We start from the raw sequence: 23,860 nt of genomic DNA on the forward strand, positions 1-23,860 counted from the left end.
CCCCGATGGTCCCCCGAGCACTGTCAGGAGTGATTCCTGAGTGCAGAGCCAGGAGTCACCCCTGAGCATCACTGGTGTGACCCCAACACTGAGCAAATACAAGAGTGAAAAAGACGAGTCAGATGGTCCTTGCTCATCAGGCGGGCGCCGTGTCTGATGGCCAACCTGTCAGCCTGGTGATGATGACCGAGCAGGGGCCCCAGACCTTCTGGTCACGGCTGTCCCTCCCGCCTCTCCTCGCTCCTTCCCCTGCATCTCTTGTCTCTCGTGTCAATCGTAGGTACATCGCTGAGTCTGGGCACGTGACTGCTGACTCTCGTGCCTGGTATATCCCAGACCAGAGACGCCCAGATCCCCCCAGTTGTCACAAATGTGCCTTTGTGGTTAAGACCCCCCCGCATCACCACCAGTGGGAGGGACAAAGGGACCCTCGTTCACTGCTGGTGGGAATGTCGACTGGTCCGGCCTTTTGGGAAAACAATACAGACGTTCCCCATAAAACGAGGAGTTGAGCTTTCATGTGGCCCCAGCAAATCCAATCCTGGGCATCTGCCCCCAGGCCTCGAAAAATCAACTCAGAAAAGATATTTGCACTCCAATACTCATTGCAGCGCTGTTCACAATAGCCGTAGTCTGGAAACAACCCAAGTGTCCTAGAGCAGATGGCTGGATAAAGAAACTACGGCACAGGGGCTGGAGCGATGGCACAGCGGGTAGGGAGTTTGCCTTGCACGCGGCCGACCCGGGTTCGATTCCCAGCATCCCATAGGGTCCCCTGAGCACCGCCAGGAGTGATTCCTGAGTGCAGAGCCAGGAGGAAACCTTATGCATCACCGGGTGTGACCCAAAAAGCAAAAAAAAAAAAAAGAAAGAAAGAAAGAAAGAAAGAAAGGAAAAGAAAAAGAAACTACGGCACATCTGCACAATGGGATACTCCTTGGGGATAAGAAAAGATGAAACCGTGCCCTTTGCGGCCCGTGGATGGAGCTGGAGAGTGTCCTGCTGGGTGGAGTTGGTCAGGAGGAGAGGGTCAGACACAGAATGGAGCCGCCCCCGTGCGGGATAGAAAGAGACAAAGCAGGAACATCACAGATGCCCCAGGGGCCACAGAGAGGGGGAGCGGGTCTTCAGCAGGAAGTTACCACAAAGGAGGGGTGGGGGGGTATCCACGTGGGGGGTGGACACTGCGGCAACAGAGGAGGGAAGTGGACCTGGGAGGGTGTGGGGATAGAGTGTGTTATGCACAAACCCCCTTCGTTGCCAGCATTGTAAACCTTGGGGCCTAAAATTGTTTTAAAAATTTAAAAGTCCAGTTGAGTCCGGAGAGTGTCCAGGGTACAAGGGTTATGGCACTTCCTTGGCACGTGGCTGCCCTGACTTCATCCTCAGAAACACCCCTGTTGCTCCAAGTGGTCCAGGAGTGATTCCTGAGCACAGAGCCAGGGTTAAGCCCTGAGCAGGTGTGTCCCCCCCAAAATACAAAGGAACAAAGAACCGCAAGTGGTTCTGGGTCATCCTGACCCTGACCAGGCTTTCCCCACCCCCCCGCCGTGTCCTCCTGTAGGGCCCCAGCACTGTCACATCACAACGGGTGACTTTACAGTGACACAAAGATTCTGAGTCCCAAGTGCTGGCGGTGTGCTGTGCCCTGGGGAGGTGAGGTTTAGGCTCACCTCGCTTAGTGCTCAGGGCGGAGCCTGGCTAGGAAGAAGTCATGCTGGGTGGTCTTGAGGCTTCGGAATCAGTGGATGAGCGCTCACCCCTGCCCCATGCATCTCTGAGCCCGCTCAGCCTCAGGACCGTGGCACAGACTTCATTTCCGCAGGCTTCCTGGCCCCCACCAGCCCTGCTGGGGCACTCGGGGCCTCCTGCTTCTCGCCCTGGGAAGGGCACCTCTGTGCTTCTGGCATCTCCCCCGACCCGGGCTGGGTGCCCCCAAGGCAGACCTGGTCTGATTTGGTTCTTCTACGAGGGCGTGTGAAACCGTGGGCTCCAGCCCTGGTGCACGGCAGGACCAACACCTGTGCTTTCTGGTCTGGGAGTGAGGCTGTGCATGTCCAGATGGGGAGAAAAGGGGACTCCCGCCCCTCCCCTGCACCCAGCCGGCTCACCACACAAGCTCTCGGCAATGTTCGACAAACGCGTGAGTGAATGAATGAATACGTGAGTGAATGAATGAATACACGAGCACTGCTTTGGGTGGGGTGGGTGGTGATGGGAAGGAAGACAGGGTCAGGAGGAAGGAATGAAGAGATGGTCTGACGGTGGCAGGTTTGGGGAAGGGTGAGACGAGCTTGACACGAACGGCAAACGTGGTCTCCCTGGGGAAGCCAGGGAAATAATCGAAGACCCCTTCCCAAGTATTTTAATGACTCTCTGGTTATAAGGTGGATCTATGAAGGCCAGTAACTTTTCTACATTTTAGACCTAACCAGTTGAAGGTTGGGTCTAAATGGGAAAAAATATTTCCATTTAATGCAGCAGTGAAAAGGGAAAAAACAAAACAAAACAACACACACACACACACACACACACACACACACCAAAAAACCCCACAAAAAAATGCAGGAGTACATTCTTAGCTTAGGCCCTAAAAATAAGTTAGTAATAGTTTTTTTTTTTTTGGTAGACATAAAGACAGATTCAAGTTACATGTCAGATCACTCCCTTGCTTTGCCCTTATTTCTTTTCCATCATCTTTATCCCCTGTCATTCCTGATTATACATTCTCTCTCTCTCTCTCTCTCTCTCTCTCTCTCTCTCTCTCTCTCTCTCTCTCTCTCTCCTGGTTTCATTTTCTACAAAACATTCTCTATCTCTCACACACTGTCTCTGTCTCTCTGTCTCTCTCACACATTATAAACATGCACATATGCGTGTGTGCGTGCACACACGTGCACACACACATGCACGCACACACACAGCCCCTTGGCCAAGTTCCCAGCTCTGCACACTTGCTGGCTCTAACGTTTGGCCAGTTCAGCTCTTCCTGTCCACTGCCAACCGGGTCTTGGTCCTCTGGAGGTCACGGGCTGCACTGCCTGAAGCTGTAGCTGGCGACTCTTCTGGAAAGAGCCACAGTGGGCAAACATGGGCATTTTCAACACAGGCTGGAAGAAAATGTAAGTGAGGACACTCACAGAAGTTTGGAAAGCAGATGGTAGCTGGGGGGAGACGGGGCAGAAGACTGGAGTGCTCTCTTCTCGACACGAAGGTATTCGAAGCCTCTGATGGATTAAAATAGTGCGGTGCCGAGGCAGGAAGAGAGATCAGTGAAGCAGAAGAGAAATTTTAGAAATGAACAAAGGGAGCATACGCGTTGAGTGTATGTCATGAAGGAAGCATTTCAGATAAGCCAGGAGATATGGTCCATACGTCTGTGTCACAACTGGCTAAGTATTTAAAAAAAAAAAAAACAAGAAAAGGAAGTCATCTTTCCTACTAAAATGCAATCCAAGGGAAATCATAATTTCTGTGTGAAAAGTGGAACTGTATCAGGACTAGAAGAAAATCCTGGGAAGAACTTTCTAAAAATAACAACAGACACAGAGACTGTAAAGAAGAAAAGCTTGCTTTTATTTAAACATTTCTCTCTCCCCCTCCTCTCTCTCCCTCTCCCTCTTTCTTTCTCTCTTTCCTTTCCCCTCCCCTTTCCCTCACTCTCTCTCCCTCTCTCTCTTCCTCTTTCTCTCCCTCTCTCTCTCTCCATACCCAACGAGCTTAAGGGTTAATCCTGGCTCTGCACTCAGGAATTACTCCTGGCAGTGCTTGGGGGAACCATATGGGATGCTGGGGATCGAACCCAGGTCGGCTACTTAGCTGCATGCAAGGCAAATGCTCTGGCCTCCCCACTAGCCCCCTCTCTCTCTATCTCTCTGTGTTTTTTGGGGGGTCACACTCGGTGATGCTCAGGGGTAACTCCTGGCTTTGTACTCAGGAATTATTCCTGGCGGTGCTCAGGGGACCCACCCTATGGGATGCCGCATGCAAGGCAAACACCCTACCTGGTGTGCTATCGCTCCACCCCCTCTCTGTGTGTTTTTTTATCTTTTGTTAAGGTAGTTTTAATTCATATTTGTATCTTGACATTATAAAAAAACTGTTGAAAATAAACAGAGGAAATTGCAGTGATTTTTAAACACAGAACTGCAATCAGTAGTTGAGCAGTGTTATGAGATTGCCAAAGTACAAATAACGCTGATTAATATGAAGAAGGAAAACTTCCTTCTAGTGCTATAAAGTGTATTCTTCACACCGCGAGGCCAGGGCAGGTGGGATATATTAATTTCCAGAGTGCCCCCAAACAGATGACTAGTTAAAGGAACTCTGGTACATCTACACAATGGAATACTATGCAGCTGTCCGAAAAGATGAAGTCATGAAATTTGCATATAAGTGGATCAACATGGAAAGTATCATGTTGAGTGAAATGAGTCAGAAAGAAAGACATAGAAAGATTGCACTCATCTGTGGAATATAAAGTAGCTGAGAGGTACAAGCTTGCAATGATGCAATTTCTGGCAGAAATTCCTCTGGACTTAGCTCCTAAAATACAGAAATCCAAAACCGTGCGGCCGCTATTGTGGCCACTCGACCTCATGTCTCTTCATTCTCAGCAATGGAAAACAAATTATCAAATGCTTCCTTTCCAGCAGGTCTGACTTTGGGGGGAGAAACTCTCTGTGTTTTTTATGTTGTAAAGGTATATTGACAAAACTAAAAGGCAAATGAAAGCCTGGGAAATTCTTTCTGGTATATGTCCTAGTCGAAATGAAGCTGAGCGAAGTCAAGGTCCTTCGTTAACACATTCGGGGGTGGGGGGGGGAAAAAGTGAACTTGAGCTTGGAAATGGACAGAGGGTGTGAAGTGAACTCCAGGGAGCATTTAGGGTGTTGGTCTCCACCCTTAGCGTTCCAGGCTGTCCTAACCCATTGAATTTTCTCATCAACTTAGGAATTAGATCTTTCAGATGCTTCTGTTTCCAGGTGCAGAAACAGAGACTTAATAAGGGTGAGGTAGCTTGCCCCCGGGATCACCAAGCCAGGGTTCCCGCGCCAGGCGTGCAGCCGGAAGGCGGCCGTGAATGAACCCCTGCCGTCGACGTTCACTCCAGTGCAGATCTTAACCGGGGGACCACGTTTAAAGCCCGACCGGCGTTTACACAGCAGAGCTTGCCTTTCCGATTGGACAGTCGCTTATTTGCCAGCTGGGAAGCGGCTGGAGGGAGGCACGGTGTTTTGCACCCCCCACCCCACCCCAGCCGGGGAGACCAGGAATGTTGCCTGGCCCTGTGCTCTCAGTGCCGTCTCGCTTTTGTGGGAGCCAGAGGAAAGATCAGCACCAAATTAGGGTGTCCCCCTCTCAGCGCCTGGCGTGAGCGTAATTACAGCTCTGAACACGGAGCGCGTTGCCTGCCCCTTCACCGGCTCCCAGGCCGCCTGGCCCCGATCAAGGCTTCCCGGAGTCTTTGTCCGGAGGGAGTTTGGGGCATTGTGTTTGCTCTCGGGGGTGTGGTGTGGGGTGTGTGTGTGTGTGTGTGTGTGTGTGTGTGTGTGTGTGTGTGTGTGTGTGTGTGTGTGTGTGTAGGGGGCCTGACCGGGCTGAGGGATTTCTGTGGCATCCAGCTAAATGCTGAGAGATTTGCTCTCGGGGGCGTGTGTGTGTGTGTGTATGTGTGTGTGTTTGCTCTCAGGGGCGTGGTGTGTGTGTGTGTGTGTGTGTGTTTGCTCTCAGGGGCGTGGTGTGTGTGTGTGTGTGTGTGCGCGTGTGGAGGGGGCCTGGCCGGGCTGAGGGATTTCTGTGGCATCCGGCTAAATGCTAAGTGTGTGTGTGTGTGTGTGTGTGTGTGTGTGTGGAGGGGGCCTGGCCGGGCTGAGGGATTTCTGTGGCCTCCAGCTAAATGCTAAGTGTGTTTGTGTGTGTGTGTGTGTGTGTGTGTGTGTGTGTGTGTGTGTGTGTGTGTGGAGGGGGCCTGGCCGGGCTGAGGGATTTCTGTGGCATCCGGCTAAATGCTGAGAGATCCTCCTACACGTGAAAACAATACAACGCGGGTCTCGGAGACAGGGCATTCCCTCCCCAGGCCACTGCCTTCAGTCCACGGGACCGGCCTTCCTCTGGCCTCCTGCCAACGCCCTTTCCGGGGCCTTCTGCCCACTCCCCCGTTCTGTAGACCCCTTCTTCCAGGGGGCAGGTCCCCGGGGCCAAATCTGACCCCAGACCAAGACTTGCCGAGGGTCAAGACATTTCACGTCACCTCTTGTCACGGTTGGACGGTCACTGCAGGCCCCGTTCTTCTCTCCTTGTGCCTGACTCATGAGCAAACCGTGACCGGGAGTCTACACGTCTAGGCAGGCGAGGAGTATCCACCGGGGCATGTGCGTTTGCGTGTCTGTGCAAATGAGAGTGCCCATCTGTTCTCCCCACTAAGGGCTGGAGAGAGGCTCGCGGGAGCCCCGGGTTTGACCCCAGGCACCACGTGGTTCCATGCGAGGGCCTGGGGCTACGGGACTGCCCAGGCCCTGCGGTGCCGGGACACCCAGGGCCGCCCTGGCCATGCTCAGGGCATCACGGGAGGGGCCGGACGAGTGCCCTGCTCTGCAGGGGGGAGGCCCCGGCTTCTGTCCCTGCATGTCCTTCCAGCGTCGCTAGATGTTTCCTCAGTGCGGGGAGCACTGTAAGCCAGAGTCAGAGGAAAACCTCGAGGCGAGCCCCACGCACCAGGCGCCGGCGTGGACGGAGTCCCCCACCAGCCTTTCGTCTCTGGAAGGAGGAGCGGAAGCGCCTCTACCTGGAGTGTGCAGGGCGCGGTGCTGGGAGCCGCCTCCGCATAGCCACCCGCCACCCAAGGAGATCCTGGTGCTCCTGCCCAGACACAGGGAACCAGAGGCTCAGAGAGGTGCTGCCAGTAGCTCGAGGTCACACAGCGAACGTGGCACCTCTTCTCTGCTCTGAGAGAAGCCGCAGCCAGGATGTGCAGTGGACTCACACTCTGGAGGGCTCTCAGGGTCCAGGGCTGGCTCCCTCTGGGCTGTGTGTGTGTATGTGTTTGTGTATGTATGTGTGTGTTTGTGTGTATATGTTTATGTGTGTGTGTTTATGTGTTTGTGTGTGTTTGTGTATGTTTGTGTGTGTATTTATGTGTTTGTGTTTGTGCATTTGGTTGTTTGTGTGCATGTGTTTGTGTGTGTATGTTTGTGTGTGTCTTTGTGTGTTAATGTGTGTTTGTGTGTTTGTATGTGTTTGTGTTTGTGCATTTGGTTGTTTGTATGCATGTGTTTGTGTGTGTATGTTTGTGTGTGTATTTGTGTGTTTATGTGTGTTTGTGTGTTTGTATGTGTTTGTGTTTGTGCATTTGGTTGTTTGTGTGCATGTGTTTGTGTGTGTATGTTTGTGTGTGTATTTGTGTATTTATGTGTGTTTGTGTGTTTGTATGTGTTTGTGTTTGTGCATTTGGTTGTTTGTGTGTCTATGTGTTTGTGTATTTGTGTGTGTTTCTGTGTGTTTGTGTGTTTGTATGTGTGTTTGTGTGTGTGTTTCTGTGTGTCTGTATGTTTTGGGGGTGGCACACCTCGGGGTGCTCAGACCTTTTCTGGCGGGGCTCAGTCGAGCTCGTGTGGTGCCGGGGTGAGCAGGGTGGGCCAGTCCCTCAGGGCTGACCTGCTGTCCCGGCAGGTCGAGAGGCCGTTTCCGGTTCCCTCCTGTGACTCGGCTGCCCGTGAGCTTCACTCCCGTGGCTCCACCCAGCCCGGCCCCCTGCAGCCCCCCTGCTGCATGCAGCCCCCCGGGCCCCCCACTCAGGCGACTTAGCGGGGTGGGGTCCTTGCGTCGTTGTGTTTGGGGTCCCCAGCCGATGCCTCCTTCCTCCCGGGTGCCTGAGCTGGGCCCGGCCTGGCTGTGGTTCTGGGCTTGGTGTTGGGGCAGTGAAACTGGGTTTCCTCACCGCCACGGGGCGCCTGCCGCTACCGGGGCTGGGGGGCACATGGGGCGGGGCGGGGCGTCCTCTCTCACCTGGGGACCCTCCAGGAAGGCGGAGGCAGCGGGTGACCCTCTGGGTGCCCCGGCGACCTTGACTTCCAGCTGCAGCTCTCCTGCCACCTGCCGTGTGGCCCTGCCTGCTCCACCGGCTGCTCTGCAGTGTCGGGGACCCGTGGCCGCGCCCTGGGGCTCCCCGCGAGAGGCAGCTGGTGGGCGCAGTCAAGGCCGCTAGAGCAGACAGGCTTGGGTCCCGTTACCCGTCCCGGCTCCGCTTCCCCTTCAAAGCGGAAGGAAACTCGGAAGCCCGAGCTTGTCCAGGGCCGGGCCTAGTGACAGCCCCTGCCAGCCACTCGTGGACATGTAGCCCCCCCGGGCCGGGGGTGGGGTGGGGTGGGGTTGGGGGTCAGGGCACTGCAGACCCAGAGAGAAGGCTAGGGGTGTGCCACACCTGTTGGCGGGAGCACTGAGCCCTGAGCGTGCCGGCGGCTGCCGCCTCTGCCTGGGAATGCCACCGTGATTGCAGCTCCCTGGCGTGCCTTGCGGGTTCGGCTGGGACAGCGGCAGGTCCCCTGTGGCCTCCGCCCTGAAGATGCGGAAAGGTGGGACTTGGCGTCCTGCCCGCTTCCTGCCCGCCCTCTCCTGTCCACTGCGCATGCCCCCCGCAGAAGCCAGCGCCCCGTAAACCTGTGCTGGGGGGAGGGCTGGGGGGAGAGGGCTGGGGGGAGAGGAGGAAACGTGGAGGGCACAGACACACTGCGGAGCCCTCCTGTGCAGCACAGCCACGCGTGGCGGCTCTCGTGAATCTGATTCCTGGAGGCAGCTAAGAACCGTGTTTCACTCTCTGTGCAATCTACCAAGTGTGCACGAACGTCACGTCTAAACCATGTACAAACTGTAATCTGAAAGACTTTATTGCCCCCTAATGAGAAACCAAATGACTACATTTGCATGTTTTTTGGTGGTTTTTTTTTTTTGTGTGTGTGTGTGTGTGTGTGTGTTTGTTTTTTTGTCTTTTTTGGGTCACACCCGGCGATGCTCAGAGGCTACTCCTGGCTCTGCACTCAGGAATTACTCCTGGCGGTGCTCTGGGGACTATATGGGATGCTGGGGACTGAGCCCAGGTCGGTGTGAGCCAGGCAAATGCCCAACCCACTGGACCAGAGCTCAGGCCTCACCAAATGGGCACATGTAGTTGGAAAAGTGGTGCCAGCGGCCTTGCCCATCTTGGGGTTGCTACCGATGTTGCATTTCCTTTGAAAGAACTTTAGTGTGATTCCTGAGTGCATGAGTCAGGAGTGACCCCTGTGCATCGCCAGGTGTGACCCAAAAAGCAAAAAAAACCAAAAAAAAACAAACAAAAAAAGGGGGCTGGAGCGATAGCACAGCGGGTAGGGCGTTTGCCTTGCACGCGGCCAACCCGGGTTCGAATCCCAGCATCCCATATGGTCCCCTGAGCACCGTCAGGGGTGATTCCTGAGTGCATGAGCCAGGAGTGACCCCTGTGCATCTTAGTGAACTGAAGCGCCGGTGTGGAGGGGACACGGCTTCCTTCTCTGAAGCCAGATGGTCCCAGGGGGCCCGTCGAGGCTCTGCAGGGCTGAGCGGTGTGGCCTGGTGGGAGAGAGTGACCTGGGCCTCACGCTCACTGCACTGTGGTTCAGATGGAAGCGGAACACAGCTTCCAACCGGCGTGTCCTGAGCACGGAGGAAAGTGTGTCACAGGGGCAGCTCTCTCCCTTCCCTGGCCTGGCCTGTGGCTGCAGGGGCACGAGGAGCGGAGCAGGGCTTTCTGAGCGGAATTCTTGACTCAGTTTAACTACAGTGGGCGGGACTGGGCGGGAATTAAGGATAGTCACACCCTAATCACACACCCACTTTGTCGGGAGCCAGGATGGACCAACAGGGGCCAGGAGGGGAGAGAATGTGCCCCAGAGCTCGGGGACCTAGTAGGTAGCCTTAGAGGGACAGAGGAAGATGCCAGGCTCCACCCACGGAGGCCAGGTCAATCCAGGCCACTGATGGGCATGAAGTCCGGCCAATCAGATCAGATCTCCTCCTACTTTGGCCTCCTTGTAGAGGGGGGATGAGAGCAGCAGTGGAGCGCCCCCTGCAGGCCGATACCTGTCACCAGCAGCCGGTTCCTTTTTTGGGAAGTCTGAGCTCAATTCTCTGCGGTTGAAAGTGAGCCCCGCCTCCCCCCCTGCCCCCACCAGCCACCACCAAAAAACCCCCCAAAAACCCTCCCGTGCCCAGAGGCTCGCAGGTCAGCTGGTTGAGAGCATTTTGTGGCAGCCAAAGTGCCCGCCAGTGTCATCTCCCCCCCCCCACCCCTGTCCTCTCAAACTGCTGACCTGTTTGCTGTCCCCATGGTTTCGGCCCCTCTCGGACCCCAGACCCGGCTCAGATGGAACCAGACAGCCCGGAACCGCTGATGGGGAGGACCCGGGAAGCCTGGCCTTGGGCGGGCCCCCGTGGCTGGCTAGCTGCGTGTCCACACCACACGCGTCTAAAGCTTGTGTGCGGAGCTGTGTTTGCGTGTCACTGCTGGGTGTCTTCCTGGGTTATGGGGGCCGGGGTCGGGGTGGGGGGTTACTCCTTAAGACACTACCAGGTGCGCCTCTAAATTGGCTGGACCCCCCCCCCCACCTGCTCCAGCCTCACATAGGGCGCCCGCCCTAGCGCCCACCACCCCGGGCTGGCCTGCCGCAGGGCCCTAAAAGGCCATTGCGGAAAGTTCCAGGGTTCTTCCTGACACTCGGAAACAAGCTTCGAAGGAGAAGCACTCAGGGCTGGGGGGCCGTCATGCCACGGCTGCGTGTTGTGCACGTTCGTTGTGGGCCCATGAGTGAGGGCGGGATCCAGGGGATAGGGGGGCGCTTGCGCGAAGGCCAGGGGGTCAGAGCAGGCTGCACGCGCCCAACACTCTCTCTCTCTCCCTCTCTCTCTCTTCCTTTCTCTTCCTCTCTCTCCCCTCCCTTCCCCCTCTCTCTCCTCCTCTCTCTTCCCCCTCTCCCTCTCTCCCTCTCCCTCTCTCCCTCTTTCTCCCTCTCCCTTTCTCTCTCCTCTCTCTCTCCCTCTCTCTCCCTCTGTCTCTCTCCCTCTCTCCCTCTTTTTCCCTCTCCCTCTCTCTCCCTCTCTCTGTCTGTCTGTCTCTGTTTCTCTCTCTCTCTCTCCCTCTCCCCCCCCCCGCTTCCCCCTTGCCCGAGACCCTGGGGCGAGCCCTCCGCCCTAGCGCTAACCCTGCTCTCTCCTCTCTCTGTCTTGGCCCCAGGACCCCCGGAGCAAGCACAAGTTCAAGATTCACACCTACTCCAGCCCCACCTTCTGCGACCACTGCGGCTCGCTGCTCTACGGGCTCATCCACCAGGGCATGAAGTGCGACAGTGAGTAGCTGTGTGGCCCCGGAAGCCCCGCACGGCGGGCGGGACCCTGGGAAAGTGGCTCCTCCCTGGCCCCGTGCCCCGGCCTGGGTGGGGGTGCCAGAGGCCTGTCGCTGCCCCTCCGGATGGGTGGGCTTCACAGCACCTGCCTCCTTCATGGCTGCGGGCAGAGCCACGGCCCGGGTCGGGCCCCCGAAGGCGCAGGGGGAGGGTTCACAGTGGGCGCTGCGTGTGTGTGTGTGTGTGTGTGTGTGTGTGTGTGTACACAACCGTGTGTCTGCATGGTTGGATCTGTGTGTTTGTGTGTCTGTGTATGTATGTGTGTGCAGTTGTATGTGTGTATAGATGTGTGTCTGTGTTTGTATGACTGTGTATCTGTGTTGTGTTTATGTATAGGGTGTGGTTGTATGCTTATAAATGTGTCTAGATATATCTGTGTGTATGTGTGCAGTTGTGTATATGAGAATTTGTGTGTATGTTTATGTGTGCCTGTGTGTATTTTTATGTACATGACTATGTTGTTTTTCTTTGCGTATGGTGTGATTATGTGTATATGTATATGCATATATGTATGTGTGGTTGTGTTTACGTGTGTCTGTGTGTATCCATGTGTCTGTGTCTATGTGTGCCTATGTGTGTGCCTGTGCTATGTGTATCTTTTGTGTTTATATGTGTAGTTGTGTTTATGTGTATATGTGAGTGTCTGTTTTATGTGTACCCATGTTTGTCTGTGTTATGTGTATCTCTCTGTCCTATGTGTCTATATTATGTGTATCTCTGTTTGTATGTGTCTGCATATGTGTATCTGTGTCTGTTATGTGTATCTCTGTGTGTTTGTGTGTGTCTGTGTATCTCTGTATGTTTGTATTATGTATATCTGTCTGTGTATGTTATGTGTATTTCTGTGTATCTGTATTATGTTTCTGTGTGTCTGTATCATGTGTATATACGTATCTCTTTGTGTGTCTGTGTTGTGTATATCTATGTCTGTCTCTGTATTATGTGTGTCTCTACATGTATTATGTGTATCTCTGTATGTGTGTTATGTGTATCTCTGTGTGTCTGTGTTATGTGCATCTGTCTGTATCATGTGTATCTCTGTGTGTCTGTGTGATGTGTGTGTGTGTGTGTGTGTGTGCTGCTGGGTCTGGGTGGTCTCCTGTGTGTCCGGAGGCTGCTGTCGGGGCGTGCTGACAGGACCCTGTTCTCCCGTGACCGGGCCCCTGGGCTGGCCCCACAGAGGTGTCAGGGCCCCAGTGATCTGAAGGGCTGTTCCACTGGCCAGAGCGCGTGGCGCGGCAGGTGTCGAGGGGACACCGGGGTGGTCACCGGGGCTCGCGGGGGCCATCCCTGCGGTCCCACACAACTGCTTCCACCACTGGTGCTCAGGGCTGGCGCCTTCCTGGCAGAGAGAAGCCCCTCAGCGCCCCAGACTCGGGGGGGGGGGTCGAGCGTGAGTGTGACCAGGTGGGGCCGGGGGTCAGGGGTCACCCGTAGGAGGAGGAGGCGCCGCAGGGCTGTGGCAACAGGAGCAGGTGAGGGCCGAGGCCCAGAGTGGGGGGCTTGGTGGCACCCTGGGCCCTGCTGGCCCGGCCTGGGCACCGCCGACCCGGCCGAGGGCCCCGTGGCCAGAGCAGAGTGAAGTGCAGAGTGTGGAGAGAGGCAGAGACAGAAACGTGCCCGTAGCAGGGGTGAGGCTACCGGGCTCTGCCCTCAAGGGACCTGGGCGGGAGGGGGCAGCTGGACGGATGGACAGAAGTAGCCAGAGGCGTCGCATGGGCTCCGGTGAGCCTGGAGAGACTCGTGGAGAGACAGGGGGTAGGAGGAGCGGGTGGGACGAGACACACAGGGAAGCAGAGGGGGTCTCTGGGGAGAGGCCCGCACCCCGGCTCAGGACAGACAGACGGATGGACGGCCGGAAGGATGGATACCAGAACTGGCAGGGGCCAGGCCCCGGGGCAGGGGGCCGCGATGGTGGGTCCTGCCAGCGGGAACCGATCTGCCCTTGAGTGGGTGCCCGGCCCTGTCCCTGTCCCCTGCCTCCTGGACGGGCGGAGGGGGAGGGAGGGGGCTGAGAGCCCAGGGCAACACCCTGTGCTCCCCCACCCACCTCCAATCCAGCCTGAGAAGGGGCGTCCCTAACCTCCCCCCGCCCCAACTCCTAAGCTCCTGGCACCTAGACCAGAGCACGAGGACCCCCTCCACCTTCCCCCGGCCAGAGGGCCCCCGGGGCTCAGCCTCTGGGAGCTGAAGCTCGGAGCCCACCCGCCCAGGCCCAGGCTCCTCCTCGCCCCACCCCTGCATTGCACTCACCCGGGGGGGCTGGAGTGGGGGGTCTGGCTCTCTGATGTACCTCCGGGGGCGGGACCCAGGGCCACCCACTGGCCAATGCCCAGCCCCAGGTCCAGTTCAGGACAAGTCCGAGGGAGGGGCCATGGGAGCCCCCCTTAGGCGTCACCGCGACTCCTGTGAGTCCAGCTCTCCCCCACAGCCCCCCGAATCCGCTCCAAGCCCCCCTTCTCACACTTGCCTCCCAGGGAGCCCCACCCTCTCTCATGGCCCTGAGACCCTCTTCCGGGTGGGGGTAGGGGGTCCCCCGGCCCTTCTTGGCCCATTAGACCCGGAGAGCGCGGGGGTCGGGGTCGGAGCAGCCGGGCGGGGGCGGGGGGCGCGCAGCCCCGCTGAGCCGCGCCCCGTGTCTCTGCCCCCCCTCCCCCGCAGCCTGCATGATGAACGTGCACAAGCGCTGCGTGATGAACGTGCCCAGCCTGTGCGGCACCGACCACACGGAGCGCCGCGGCCGCATCTACATCCAGGCGCACATCGAGCGGGAAGTTCTCATCGTCGTCGGTAGGTGGCGCTGCCGGCGCGGGAGGCGCTGCAGGCGCGTGTGCGTGCGTGCGTGTGTGTGTGTGTGTGTGTGTGTGTGTGTGTGTGTGTGTGTGTGTGTGGCGGGGGGGGGAGTTTCTCAGCCCCTGGAGCGCCCGTCATTCAGAGGGTGGAGAAAGGGGGTGTGGGGCACTCCTCCCCCAACATTCCCAGGGGGAAACAGAGCCCAGATGACCCCTGGAAAGGGGGGGACAGATGCCCTGTGCCTGGGGTCTCCCCCCGGCTGACCTCACTCTACAGCCCCGTGGCACCCACGCTGGGCCCGGCCCGAGTTTCCTCTCTGCTTTGTGCACTCTGAAGTGTCTCAAGGCCTAAGAGAGGGACGGTGCAGCCTGCTGGAGAGGTGTCACGGGTGCGGGGACTGGACCGAGCCCCCGGCCGGGCCCTGGCTCAGGGCACTTGTCTGGGCTCTGCGGGCTCGGGCGCAACAGAATTCTGCAGGGCCGGTGTCAGCTGGGAAGCCCAGCGCGGGCTGGGGTGGCCGAGAGCTGGACCTGCGCTCAGAGGGGGTCACCCCCACAGGCCAGGTGCCCCGGGCGGTGGGGCGAATGCGGACACACAAGCCCTAGTGCTGGGAGCCTTCCCAAGTGGAAACTGAGGCCCAGCCGTGGGTCAGGGCTCGGGACTTGGTCAGCATCGGGTCCTTGTGGGGAAATGCCCGGGAGTGATCACTAAGGTTACTGCTTCCCCGGGGAGCACTTCAGGAGCACTGCTGCCCTTGACCTGCATCTGCCACGGAAGGAGGGCAGGCAGCGGACCCCGCCCCCGAGAGGTGGCTGAGGGTCCCTTCTCTGGGAGAAACCTCCAATACCTGGTCCTGGAGGTTTCCTGAAACTCTCTGGAAGCTTCCTGTGGCTTTTGGGGGGAAAATAAAATGAGACCTTGCTGCCCTCTAGTGCCTGTGTTGGGAACTACACCTTTCCTAGGAACTCCTGGCTGCCCAGGCCTGGGACCCTTGCACACAACGACTGTGTGCAAAAATGTATTATCCTGTTTTATGGGTGAAGACACTGAGACTCCTAGAATCTGGGCCTCCAAGAGCTCACACCATTTGTAAGAAGAAGGAGGAAGTAGCTAGATTGCCCCTGTGTACCAGCCTCAAGGCCAGCTAAATAAGTTCAGTGTTTAATTTTTCCCCCCCAGAGAAGCCAAATGAGCTCAGTGCGGATGGACGCCCGCCAGGAAGTGGGCTGGGGTGCACAGCTCAGCCTGAGCACAAAGTCCTCGGTCACTTTTTAGCTCAGTTAGAAATATACACGCATACACACACGCATACAAACACATGCACACACGAACACATACACAAACATGCATGCACACACACCCTCCCATCTTATTTTTTTCTTTTGTGGTTTCTCTCAGTTACTTTTCAGGGGTGTTTTCCTGACAGTCTCTGCCCGGTGGGGCACAGCACAACCTTCCTCCAAGGTCAAGTTCACCGTCTTCCCTCTAAGGTCAAGGTCAAGGTTGAGGCCTTCCCTCCACTGGCCCGAGGGGCTCTGGCATTTTTAAAAAATATTTTTTCTAATCTATTGATTTTTTTCCCAAAAAAACAAAAAAGAATCTGCTCGGATTGGGACTGGGCCTTATCCACCCAGACCCCCCATTTTCCAGTAGCTTGGCAGCCACACTCACAAACTGCCCCCAGCACTGTGTAATCCCACCAACGGCCAACAACCAGAGACTATAAGACCAAGCTCCTGGGCATCTTAATAGCCTTGTTCTCCTTCTTGGAGAACCTGACAAGCTACCAAGAGTCTGTTGCCCGCACTGGAGAGCCTTGCAAGCTCCCCGTGGCATATTCATATCCCAAATACAGTAAAAGATATATACATACCTCTCGGAGAGCCCGGCAAGCTACCAAGAGTATTCTGCCCGCATGGCAGAGCCTGGCAAGCTACCCGTGGCGTATTCGATATGCAAAAAACAGTAACAATAGTCTCATTCCCTTGACCCTGAAAGAGCTTCCAATCATTGGGAAAGACGAGTAAGGAGAGGCTGCTAAAATCTCGGGACTCAGTGTAATAGGGACATTACTGGTGCCTGCTCGAGTAAATTGACAAACAACGGGATGACAGTGACAGTGACAGTGATATATTGATTTTAATATTCCAACTTTGTTTTTTAATTGAATCAGTGTAAGATACAGATACAAAGTTGTTCATGGTCGGGTTTCAGTCCTGCACTGTTCCAACACCCGTCCCGCCATCAGTGTACGTTTCTCACCACCAGTGTCCCCAGTTTCCCTCCAGCCCCCTCCCCACCTATATATGCCCCCTTCCCCCCACTTCCTGCCCCAGACTGCTTCTTTGGCAGCACTTCTCTCTCTCCTCTCTCTTTCCTCTCCTCCCCCCTCTCTCCCTCTCCCTCTGGTCACTGCAACATAGGTACTGATAGGTTATCAGTACCTTTCCCTCTGGCAATTTTTTGGGGGGCCACACCCTGTGATGCTCAGGGGTTACTCCTGGCTCTGCACTCAGTAATCACTCCTGGCAGTGCTCAGGGGACCCTATGGGATGCTGGGAATCGAACCCGGGTCGGCCGCGTGCAAGGTAAACGCCCTCCCCGCTGTGCTATCGTTCCAGCCCATCCCACTGGCATTCTTGACCCCATGATTGTCAGGCAGCGAGAGGGCGGGGGTACCTGCATCTCCTCAGGCTGTGCTCACAGACAAGCGACCACTTTCAGGGCCGCTTAAACCACCTCGTTCCCCCCATCGCCTGCAGGTGAGATGCGGTTTCTCCTGCCGACTTCTCCAGGGTCCCTGTTCCCGGCAGCCGGGGGTGCTCCTGGGCCGGCCCCTCCCGTGCTGTGCGCTGCCGCTCACTGCTGGCCTTGTCCCGTGTGTCTCTGTATCCCAGCTCCCCTTCTTAGAAGGACCCGGTCACCCTGTGAGCCCCCTGTGCTTTGCCAGTCTGCTCGGAGGAGACCCACCAACACCTGATTTCCCAGCGGGCTCCTGGTGTTATGACTTGAGCTTGTCCCCCTTGAGGGGAGAGACGGGGACCCAGGACAACTGGTCACGATGAGGAAGGGGAAGTGGGCAGCCATCTGCATGCCCAGGGGGCTGGGGTTTCGGGGTTTCATTTTTTTTAAATTAAAATATATTTTTTACAATGATGCTGCATTTATTATGAGAGTTATATATACATATCTACATTTAATTTATTTTTCTATACTCTCAGTGTTGGATGCTGAGTGCTTTGGCACCGCGCCCTCTGTGGAGGCGGCCTGGCTACCACCATCACACAGGAGGGGAAACTGAGGCACCGCGAGGCCAAGCAGCCTGCCCGGCGTCGCCTCACTGGGCTTTGCTGTGGCCCCTTTGCCGGGCTGGGCCCTGTGTGCCCTTGGCACAGGCGTGTGGATCAGTGCTCGAATAATTCTCAGGGCTTTGATGGGAATTCTCTAAAAATAGAGCCGAGATGGAGATTTCCATTGAGGTGATTTACTGGGGTCAGAACTGGGGCCAGGCAGGCAGCTCGAGGCGGAGGGGTCTCTGCTCACGGTCACGCCAACTGGCGCCCCCCGAGGGTGTGGACGAGTATTGCAGCCAAGAGTGTGGGTGTCCAAGGGAGGGAACAAAGCTGCTCTTTGGGGGGGGTCAGCCAGGGCCGTGGGCTAAATTGTGCCCCCCCGCAAGCCCCTCAGATCACGCGTGGAAACCCTGGGCCTTCTCTCCACTGCCGAGTTATTCGGGGTTGGGGGTCCTTGGCGTTGAAGGTGTGTGAGTGGGGTTGGCGACAGTGCACGGACAGGAGGAGAGGCGCCACTCTCTCTGCCAGCTGAGGGCCAGGCCGGGCAGAGAGGCTGCCCGGGACAGCCACGGGCTGCGCCTGCCTCTCGGACCTTTCCTCCTGCAGGATGGCGAGGCAGGACGTCTGTTGTTGCAGCGCCAGCGTTCGGCATCTGGCTCGGCCGCCGGCTGCCGGCGTGGAGGCGGGGGGCTGGTGTGTGGTTCCCCAGGCCAGGAGCAAGGTGGCCTGGACGTGAGGTCCCCTGTGTGCCGTGGACGGCCAACACTCGCAGCAGCCCAAGGTTGGGGCCCCAGGGGGTGTGAGGATGGTCCGGCAGCGTCCCGGGTCTGTCTGCAGCAATCCCCCTCCCCCCCCCCTCTGCACGATGCGTGAGCAGCTCGCTCGCCCCGAGACGCAGCCAACCCGAGCCGGACCCCGGCACCCCACAGGGTCCCCCGAGTCTCACCAGGAGCGATCCCTGACTCAGAGCCACGAGCCAGCCCCGAGCACAGCCGAGTGTGGCCCCCAGACAACTGGAACCACGACGCCCTCTGTGTTTCCCTCGGCTTCCGGTGTCTCGACTTCCCGCTGTTCCCTGGCTCTGCGGGCCAAGACAGGAGTGGCCGTTTTCCCGGGTCCCTCTTCCGTGAGGACAGACTCACTGTGTTTCGGTCTCACCGTCTTTTCTCCATCTCGCCCCCCCCCCTTTTTTTTTTTATCTTTTTGGGTCACACCCGGCGACGCACAGGGGTTCCTCCTGACTCTGCACTCAGGAATTACCCCCTGGCAGTGCTCGGGGGACCATATGGGATGCTGGGAATCGAACCCGGGTTGGCCGTGTGCAAGGCAAACGCCCTCCCCGCTGTGCCATCGCTGTGCCTCTTCTTTTGTCCTGTCCAGGCCGATGCCCGCCACGGGTCCAGGTGGGCATCTTCACCTGCTATTCCCTCCACCAGGAACGTCCAGGCCTCACGATTTGTCGTCCAGAAGTTCATGTCTCCTTCTCCTGTCGGCCTCCTTCCTTTGCCCTAGCCAGGGAGGCCGGGGGGATGCTCTCTAGGGTCCGTCCACGTGGGGGTCCCCTGAATCTGGACTTGTATTGGCTGGTGGGTGTCTAAGTCTCCTGCTGCTGTGAGACCCCATGGCAGGAGGGCTGGTTTGTTTGGGCTTCGCAGCTATCTCGGCATCCATCAAGGTGGAGGTGTCCTTAAGTACGTGTGGGCTCAGTGCCCCTGGGCATGGATGAAATGCAACGAGCAGATCCGAGTAGATCCCCCCCGGGGTCTCACAGACATCCCCCCACACCAGTGCCTCCCGTGGGGCGTGTGACATGCACTGGGACCCGGGCCAGCAGCAAACAGTGAGGACGGGGTGGCGACAACCCTCACTCCAGAGGGTGCAGACAGGCCAGCACGAGGGCCGGAGCGAGAGTCCAGTGGGGAGGGCTCTGGCCTTGCACGTGGCCCACCTGGGTTCCCTCCCCGGCACCACATGTGGCTGCCGCCCCCCCCCCAAGCCCAACAGGAGTGATCCCTGAGCACGGAACCAGGAGTGAGCTCTACCGAATGTGTTGTGACCCCCCACCCCGGCAACAACCACAACAACAGAAAGAAAAAGGAAAAAGGAAGAAGGAAACCCCAGCCAGGAGGAGGGCCTTGCTGGGTCCCAGGAAACCACGCAGACGCAGACGTCCGGGTGCCGACGGGTCCCCTGGGCACCGGCCAGGTCCTGTGCAGAGCCCAGAGCCAGGTGGTGAAACGTCCCTGGAGTTTGGGGCACCCCCACCCTTAGGCGTCGGACCCCCTTTCAGCTCAGTCTCGCCATCAGCCTAGCAGCCCACACCCGTGATTCCCCCCCACCCCACCCCCGCCCCGAGGGTCAGCCAGTGACCCGCAGTCATCCCTGCATCTGGACTTGTGGACCCGTAACTCGAGCCCAGGAAGCTTCGGGCTCTTCCTAAAGGGGGCTGAGGGGGTGCAAATGCCTTTCTCTGGGACCAGCATCCCGTGGTCTTCCCGTGGCCTTGGGCTGACTGGGGCCTTCTTAGATTAGCGCCCCCAGAAGAACTGGGGCGACACGGATGCAGGCTCATGGGCCCGGGGCTCCCCCAAAGCTGGTGCCCCGGGGGACAGGAATTCATGACAGGCCGCTGGGGCGATGCCGTCTGTCCCAAAGTCTGGAAAGTTCCGTCGGAGAAAGGCTGCGGGGAGCTGGGCCTGCTCATCGTTGTCAGGATCAGTTCCGGGTCAGGGATGGGCCCGCTCGGGTTCGAGTTCTCGCTCTGCCCATCTCCCCATCACTCCCTCAGCCAGTCAGCACGAGGGCCTGCGGGGACAGAGCTGGCCTCTCGTGCCAGTCCCCTGGGAAGCCCTGCTCCTCCGTCCCCATCAGCCCCAGACTCCTCCTGCCAGGCCCCCTTACCCCGCTCCCCCAGCTCCCAAACCCCTCCCCGCCCTGACTCCTTCCATTAAGGCCTGTGCGTTTGGGGTGTGTGGAGCTCAGCCCCCAGCAGGACCTCAGGGGACCTCAGGGTTGCCACCGACAGCCCCCCCAGGGGGACCCTCTGCCGTCAGGGGGGAGTGAAGAGGGGAGGGAAAGGGGAAGGAAGTGGTGGGAATATCCAGGTGCGCCCAGTTCCCCAATCTGGCCTCCGGCTTATGAGATAATCATAGCGAGCCACTAGGGGGCAGCCTTGCCCTCCATCTGGTCCTTCCCTGGCTGTTGCAGGAGAGGAGAGTGACCTGGCCAGCAGTGCCAGGACCCACGGCCTCGCCTCTCCCGGGGACAGGTGCCCTCACCCCTCGTTAAAGAGCTGGGGAAATGGAAGCAGTTTCTCCAGGCCTCATCAGCCGGGGGCTGGTCCCCTGTTTCTGTGCCTGACCCCGCCCCCACCATCTTATTGTGAGAAATCTCAGTATTTCTCACAGTAGAGGGGTGGAGCCCAATCGTGAAGACTCACTTCCTCAGTGCTCAGTGCCCGGGGTCCTGCCGGCACCTCTCCGAGTCTCCCCCCAGCCCACCTCCCTCTCCTCCTCTGCCTAACCTCTGACACATTTCAGAGTTCAAGGCACCCTGTTTGTCCACACAGTCAACTGGAATTCACCCAACTAGCTCCAAGGTTGCTCGGTGCTGCTTCCCTTTCTGCTTCCGGGCGAGAAGGTGCAGAGTGCAGGGCATTCGTTCGTGTGCAGTGAACGGGGCAGATGCCAGCTGGAGACTGGGGCGGGGAGCCGGGGCCCCCCCGCTGCTGTGGGCTCCCGCATCTGCGTCCCCCATAGCCACAGGCTGAGGAATTGGGGCGTCTCTATCCTGCGCTCTCTTTGACCACAGCATCCTTAACCGTTGCTGGATTGGGTGTGTCTGTGCGGGGGGAAGTTACGTGCAGAAAGACCTGGAGAAACTCTAGTGTACCTGCTGGGCAAGAGCCCTGGACGCACCCAGCAGGGCGGCCATGCTGTCTGGCTTCTCCTCAGGGGGTGGCGTCACTTCTCCCCCACCCAGGGGAGCTCAGCCAGCTCCTTGCCCACCCTCGGGGCCAGGGCCGGGGCCCTGTGACGGAGCTTCCCTGGGTCTCAGCCTGCGGGGGCGGGGAGGTGGCCTGGAGGAGTTGACCAGGGGACTCCCGGAGAGAGGGAGGTGATTTGGGAAACGTTCAGATGCCAGATGTCTTGCGGCCACATTTTCCCAAGCTCCCTTCACACCTGTGGGCAGGAAGGGGAAGGGGCAGCTGTGCCTCACAGTGCTCACGGGCCCCGCCCGCTGCTCCTGACGCCGGAAAGTTAAGGGTCCATGTGCACTAAAGTCCCATTGATGTCGGGGGGCCCCATGGGGGAGGCTCATGTGAAGTGGGGAGGAGAAAGACGGTCACTTTCTCCCCATCCACCTCTGCCACCCGGGACCCAGGGTTACTGGGTTCTTGTCTCACAGAAAGGAATTTCAGGAGTAGACGGGCAGTGAAATTACACAGTTTTTATTTGGAGGTTTTGAAGGGCAGGCGAAAGTGGGAGAGAGGAGGCTGGAGAAATAGCACAGCGGGGAGGGCGTTTGCCTTGCACACAGCCGACCCGGGTTCTATTCCCAGCATCCCATAGGGCCCCCTGAGCACTGCCAGGGGGTAATTCCTGAATGCAGAGCCAGGAGTAACCCCTGTGCATCGCCGGGTGTGACCCAAAAAAAGAAGAAAAATAGAAAGTGGGAGAGAGTGGAGAGTAAGGTGCTCAAGAGAGAACCCGGGCTTCTCCAAGGGCAAAGAGAGCCCTCCCCCACACACCCCAGCATTAGACATGAACGTACACATCTCAAGAGGGGATATGGGGGTACCACATGTGCCCGGCCACAGGGGCACAAGCAGAGCACGGGCTCAGACAGCATATGTGCACCCTTTCTGTGTTCAAGGTGGCTTTCATAGAGGATCTTCCTGGGATGTCTTGGTCTGGAATGTTTTGAAGTTTTCTCTGGGTAGAATCACAATAGTTAATTGGATTACGGAGGGGTCCGAGGGTATTTGAGGAATTTCCTTATGGGTAGGTGTCTAATCTCAGGGTCCGTTGCTGGGGCCAGATGAGGGTCTTCCCAGGCCTTAGTTCCTGTTTTCTGCAAGGTTGGCTTTCACAGCTTCAGAGCTATGACTTCCTAGGAAATGTAGGGCCGTCGCCTGGGTTGGGGGGGGGTCTTCCCTATCTGCCTGCCCGCCTGCATCACCGTGAGCTGTGCTTGCTGGAATCTCCAGGGTACGGGACCTGGCGAGGCGCAGGGTCACATCAAAATGCATCGAGCATGACCTCATTTCGAAGAACCAAGCGGCCACCACTGACACTTGCGAAGTGCGAGGTTCTGTTTGTGTATTTTTGTCCGGGTGGGAAGGAAGGTGTGGAGAGGGGCTGAGGCTCCGTGAATCTCCTGGAAGGTTGGGGCGTGGGGGTGGAGGGGGCTCAGGAGGAGGGCACCCATGACTGGGCTCGTCTCTGACTGCGTCTTCTGAGTTCTGTGGCTGCAGACACACAGGGGACTCGGGAATGTCTGGAAGGAAAAACCCAGAAGCATGAACCCCAGCAGAGGTTCCCGGGCCAGAGCCAAGCCGGTGACGGGGGATGGCTGGGTGGTTTGCGGCTTGGGCACAGTGAGGGGCTGAGAATTGGTGGGTTCCTGTGACCGCTGGCACATGCCCTTAGGAGCTGGGGGTGCTCTGGGACCCTCCTGGTGTTGGTCGTCGGTCCTTTTTGCAGCTCTTGTCACCAATGTCGTGCCCTTCATGTCCCAAGAACTCACATGGCAGCCCGGGGCTCACCTGCACCCCACAACCCCCAGGTCGGATTTCTTGGACTGTAAAAACCTTTGCGTGCACCTAGTACCTTCCAGTTGTTTCCCATCATGCGACTTTCTTAGAGCCCCCAAAGTTCAGTGTGTGTGGGGGAGGTGTTCACACGAGAAATTATAGGTTCCGGCCACTGTGTGCATGGCCCGCTGCCCCGTGGATGTAGGAGCACAGACTCCTGGGTGAGTCAAAATCTGTATTTCAACAAAACCTGTCCTGCCCTGTCCCTGTCCCTTAAACGTCCGGGGTCATCTTGTCCGCTAGAGGGCGGGCTTCCCCAAGGTTTAACCGGCAAGGCACGTGTTGTCCACTAGAGGGCGGGCTTTTCCCAGGCTTAACCGGCAGGGCGCGTCTTGTCCACTAGAAGGCGGGCTTTTCCCAGGTTAAATGGCAGGGCGCGTCTTGTCCACTAGAGGGCGGGCTTTCCTTAGGTTTAACCTGCAGGGCGTGTCTTGTCCACTAGAGGGCGGGCTTTCCCGTGTGCTGGGCCTGCTCCGTGGCCATGGGTTTGTGTGAGGAAGCTGTTGTACGTGCTCTCCAGCCCCCCCTGGGGTCGTGGCACTGGA

General features: G+C 57.8%; 1 protein-coding gene across 2 annotated transcripts in view; it reads left to right on the forward strand.

The window, feature by feature from the left end:
* PRKCB (protein kinase C beta) overlaps positions 1 to 23,860 on the forward strand; it is a 352,872-nt gene that overhangs the window by 180,293 nt on the left and 148,719 nt on the right. For both annotated transcript variants that reach the window (XM_055136225.1, XM_055136226.1), the window contains exons 4-5: positions 11,246 to 11,357; positions 14,076 to 14,204. In XM_055136225.1, coding sequence (XP_054992200.1) covers positions 11,246 to 11,357; positions 14,076 to 14,204 — 241 coding nt within the window. The remainder of the gene's footprint in view (positions 1 to 11,245; positions 11,358 to 14,075; positions 14,205 to 23,860) is intronic.

This window comes from Sorex araneus, chromosome 4, assembly GCF_027595985.1.
Source record: "Sorex araneus isolate mSorAra2 chromosome 4, mSorAra2.pri, whole genome shotgun sequence".
NCBI lineage: Eukaryota > Metazoa > Chordata > Mammalia > Eulipotyphla > Soricidae > Sorex > Sorex araneus.